This window comes from Channa argus, chromosome 14 (genome assembly GCF_033026475.1).
Source record: "Channa argus isolate prfri chromosome 14, Channa argus male v1.0, whole genome shotgun sequence".
Taxonomy (NCBI): Eukaryota; Metazoa; Chordata; class Actinopteri; order Anabantiformes; family Channidae; genus Channa; species Channa argus.
Window position 1 is genome coordinate 24,805,042 of NC_090210.1, and position 3,959 is coordinate 24,809,000.

Consider the following 3,959-nt stretch of genomic DNA (forward strand, 5'->3'; position numbering starts at 1 on the left):
ACCACTCCCCCCAAAAATGTACAAACATGCATTACTATTTCTGTTACCTGCTGCCACAGTACTTTATTAGTATAAACTCTATTACTGAGGGAAGCTCCTGAAACAGGGATGTTTCTGCAAGTGGCTGCCTCCTGCTGGTGAAGCCGTGTCATTGCCTCGTTAGTTGCTCCTTTACTTGATTGTTTTAAGTGAGATTCACTGGACAAAAATCATTAATGAGTTTGTTCGTTCTAAAATGACCTCTGACTTGATAATCTGTTGATAAGTTAGGACAAGTTTAAAAGTGCAAATGTTTTCAACCCCCTTAATAAATTATTTTAAACTTTTAATTTATTTCTGACAAACAAATAAACCAAAGCAACAGCTAATTGTTTATTAATTATTATGTTGATTGAACAAAAAAAACAGTGTTTTACTCGTTTTGCCAAGGGTCGCGGGCGTCCACAGCCGAGGTCAAAGTGGAGGTTCAGGCAGAAGATGGAGGAGCACGTTCATCACCGTTGGTGAGTGTTTTCGAAAAATCCACATGTTGATTAGCGATGTTTGAATTGTGATATCTGAGGACTGGAACACGTGGGCAGTGCTTCGTTCCACCGTTTATTTACGACGCACACACGTGATGTCACTGATGAACAAACCATGATGGTCTATGGTCCAAATGACACACACAGGTCACAAAGGTTGAACACAACTAGCAAACTGATGTGATACATTTTTAGATGCTGGACAGGCACCAAAGCAGGACAGGAGATAAATCACGATGCCACGATCACGATTCTGTGCAACCTGGTGAATTAAAGATAAACATCCCAACAAATCTGTCTTTTAGACGACTTACCATAATCAGTTATGTTGTCAGATTTGATGAACAGTAATTAGTGTGAGTCATTGAGCAGTGTGTTAAAAAGTTGTTTGTCACACTTGAACCACTCACCCCCACTGTGAAAATCATCATACTGTGATTTAAAAAGTTAAACTGATCTTTTTCATCTTTGTCTTTAAATTCATATAAATAAATTGGCCAGTAAAATAAACAATTATAAGTCATGAAATGTGACAGTAAATACAATATTCAACAACTGTTGTTAAGGGGAAATTTCTTCTTAAAACCTACTTATGCAGTTTTCACAGATTTTGACATTTACCAGAATTTACCTGTTGGGGAACCAGAGTCTACACACACTCAGACATGTTTGTGCAAAATTACGGCTAATTGTGTTTGTGAGTGTGAATGTTTGTCTGTCTGGTGGTGCACGACTCTCTGTGTTGTCCCTGAGACAGACTGGAGACCTGTACAGGGTGGACCCCGACAGTCCAGTCCTGCATATAGCTGGTCTGAAATGACTCCACCCCTCTGAAGAAATTTGAGACAGACCAGGAAACAGAGTTTGTTCTTCAGCGTTACATAGAAGAGATAAACAGACGAGTCACAGACAAGAGTCAGATCAAACCACTTGTGCTGAAAGTGGACAGTGACAGGTGAGAATACTGGAAAGTACCGGTTCAATATTTTCTGACGCCGATCTCTGAAGAAGAGTTTTTAAAGAACAAGATGATGTGAGAGTGAAACTGAAAGTAACTTTCAGGGAATAAGTGACTTCACTCAGAGACAAGATGTCTTCCAGACTAGAGATGGATCTCTGCTGTCCGATCTGCCACGACATCTTTTCGGACCCTGTCCTCCTGTCTTGTAGCCACAGCTTCTGTAAAGTCTGTCTGCAGAACTGGTGGACAGAGAAACTGATCAAAGATTGTCCAGTTTGTAAGAAAGTTTCTTTGCAGAGTGAACCACCCTGTAACTTGGTGTTAAAGAACCTGTGTGAGTCCTTCCTACAGGAGAGACACCAGAGATCCACAGAGGGTCTCTGCAGTCTGCACTCTGAGAGACTCAAACTCTTCTGTCTGGACCATCAGCAGCCAGTGTGTCTCGTCTGTCTGCATTCACAAACACACACCGGCCACAGATTCAGACCCATGGATGAAGCTGCACGGGATCACAGAGAGACTCTGCAAAGGTCCCTGAAGCCCTTACAGGACAAACTGGAGCTCTGTCAAAAAGTTAAAGTGCAGTTTGATCAAACAGCAGAACACATTAAGGTCCAGGCCCGACACACAGAGAGGCAGATTAAGGAACAGTTTAAGAAGTTTCACCGGTTTCTAGAAGAGGAAGAGGAGGCCAAGATGGCTGCACTGAGGGAGGAAGAGGAGCAGAAGAGTCAGAGAATGAAGGAGAAGATGGAGGCTCTGAGCAGAGAGATAACAGCTCTTTCAGACACAGTCAGAGCCACAGAGGACGAGCTGAGAGCTGAAGACGTCTCATTCCTGCACAACTACAAGGCTGCAGTGGACAGAGTCCAGCAGTGCCCCTTGCTGGAGGATCCACAGCTGGGCTCAGGAGCTTTGATAGACCAGGCCAAACACCTGGGCAACCTGAGCTTCAACATCTGGAACAAGATGAAGGACGTGGTCTCCTACACTCCTGTGGTGCTGGATCCAAACACTGCTGGTCTAAACCTCGTCCTGTCTGATGATCTGACCAGTGTTAGAGGAGGATCAGAGAAGCAGCGGCTTCCTCTTACTCCAGAGAGGACTGGATTGTTCTCTGTCCTGGGGTCAGAGGGATTTAACTCAAGCGTCCACAGCTGGGATGTGGAGGTTGGAGACAATGGAGAATGGGAATTGGGTGTGTTAGCAGAGTCTGTCCAGAGGACACGAGACAAACTGCCTGGATTATGGAGAATACGATTCTGTTTAGGTAAATACAGAGCACTGTCCCCATCACATCCAGTTACAGATGTCCCCCTGAAGAAGATCTGCCAGAGGATCAGGGTGAATCTGGACTGGACCAGAGGAAAACTCTCCTTCTCTGATCCTGACACCAACACACACATACACACCTTCACACACACTTTCACTGAGACAATGTTTCCGTGTGTCTGGACATTAAAAACTGTCCCGCTGAAGATTTTACCAGAGGCTGTCTCAGTGACTGTGAGACAGCTTTGACTTCTCGGTCGTCATCACTGATATTTATTTCAATCATAGAAAATATTCTTACTCAGAAGAGTCAGTCAGTCTCCAGGACGGAGAACAGACTGTGGGTCTTTTGCACCTTTGTGGTGCTTTTCTCGGGACCACTCCACAAATAAATACTAGCTGATACTGTCCTACTGTAATTCATTGGAATATTTGGGGGTATTTCTTATTGTACTGTTAAGAGGGGCAGTGGAAGTTTGGTGTACGAGCATAAACACGTGTTTTTCTAATAAAACTCAAATGTCCTTTGTCTTTTTATCGCAACTTACAAACCCAGACTTCCTCTTTCCTTAACAGAGTCTTGTAACTTGATGTTTGCTGCAGAGAAGAAATAGCTTTGTTTCATAGTGTGAAAAACAGACGTGTAATTTTGATTGAATGTGTTTTAATAATTAAACTCTGAAATGTTTGTGTGAAATCTTTACTCATCATTTAAGGTACATCCCTGTCCTCACCATATGTGAAGATGTGAAGCTTTCTGAGGAGATTTACACAAACAAAATGTTTTTGTGTTTGAATCATTTGTCATCTGTTGTGCATTAACTATTAATCATCCTTATAATCAGGATTTATGATTTAATTGTTAATCTGAGATGTTTTCTGCTGTGGCAGCAAACACACACACACACACACACACACACACACACACACACACACACACTGTGCACTGATGCTGCTTTAGTTGTAACCAGTCTTGGAGCAGGGTGGTCTCAAAGAGCTGCAAAAAAAGGTTTCTAAATCCAGGATCAGGGGCGGAGCCAGAAGGGTGCCACTGGCCTTCGTCAAAACCTGATTGGCCACCCCAGGTTCGCAGCCCCTTCCAGAGTGACAAGGTGGAAACCAATCACCATCATTATAAATAGACAAAGTTTTACTATTATGTACATTTACAGTGGTTTTATATATTTTATAGCAGTTACAAC

At 42.9% G+C, this 3,959-nt stretch overlaps 1 protein-coding gene across 1 annotated transcript; it reads left to right on the forward strand.

The window, feature by feature from the left end:
• The first annotated feature begins 1,382 nt into the window (after nt 1–1,382).
• On the forward strand, nt 1,383–3,447 carry LOC137098097 (E3 ubiquitin-protein ligase TRIM39-like). Its single transcript, XM_067473923.1, has one exon. It carries the CDS (start codon nt 1,615–1,617, stop codon nt 3,004–3,006), a length of 1,392 nt encoding a protein of 463 aa, XP_067330024.1. The 5' UTR covers nt 1,383–1,614; the 3' UTR covers nt 3,007–3,447.
• The last annotated feature ends 512 nt before the right edge of the window (nt 3,448–3,959 follow it).

Bases quoted from the DNA above. Each gene is read 5' to 3' on its own strand.
- LOC137098097 (XM_067473923.1), top strand. From the start codon at position 1,615: ATGTCTTCCAGACTAGAGATGGATCTCTGCTGTCCGATCTGCCACGAC.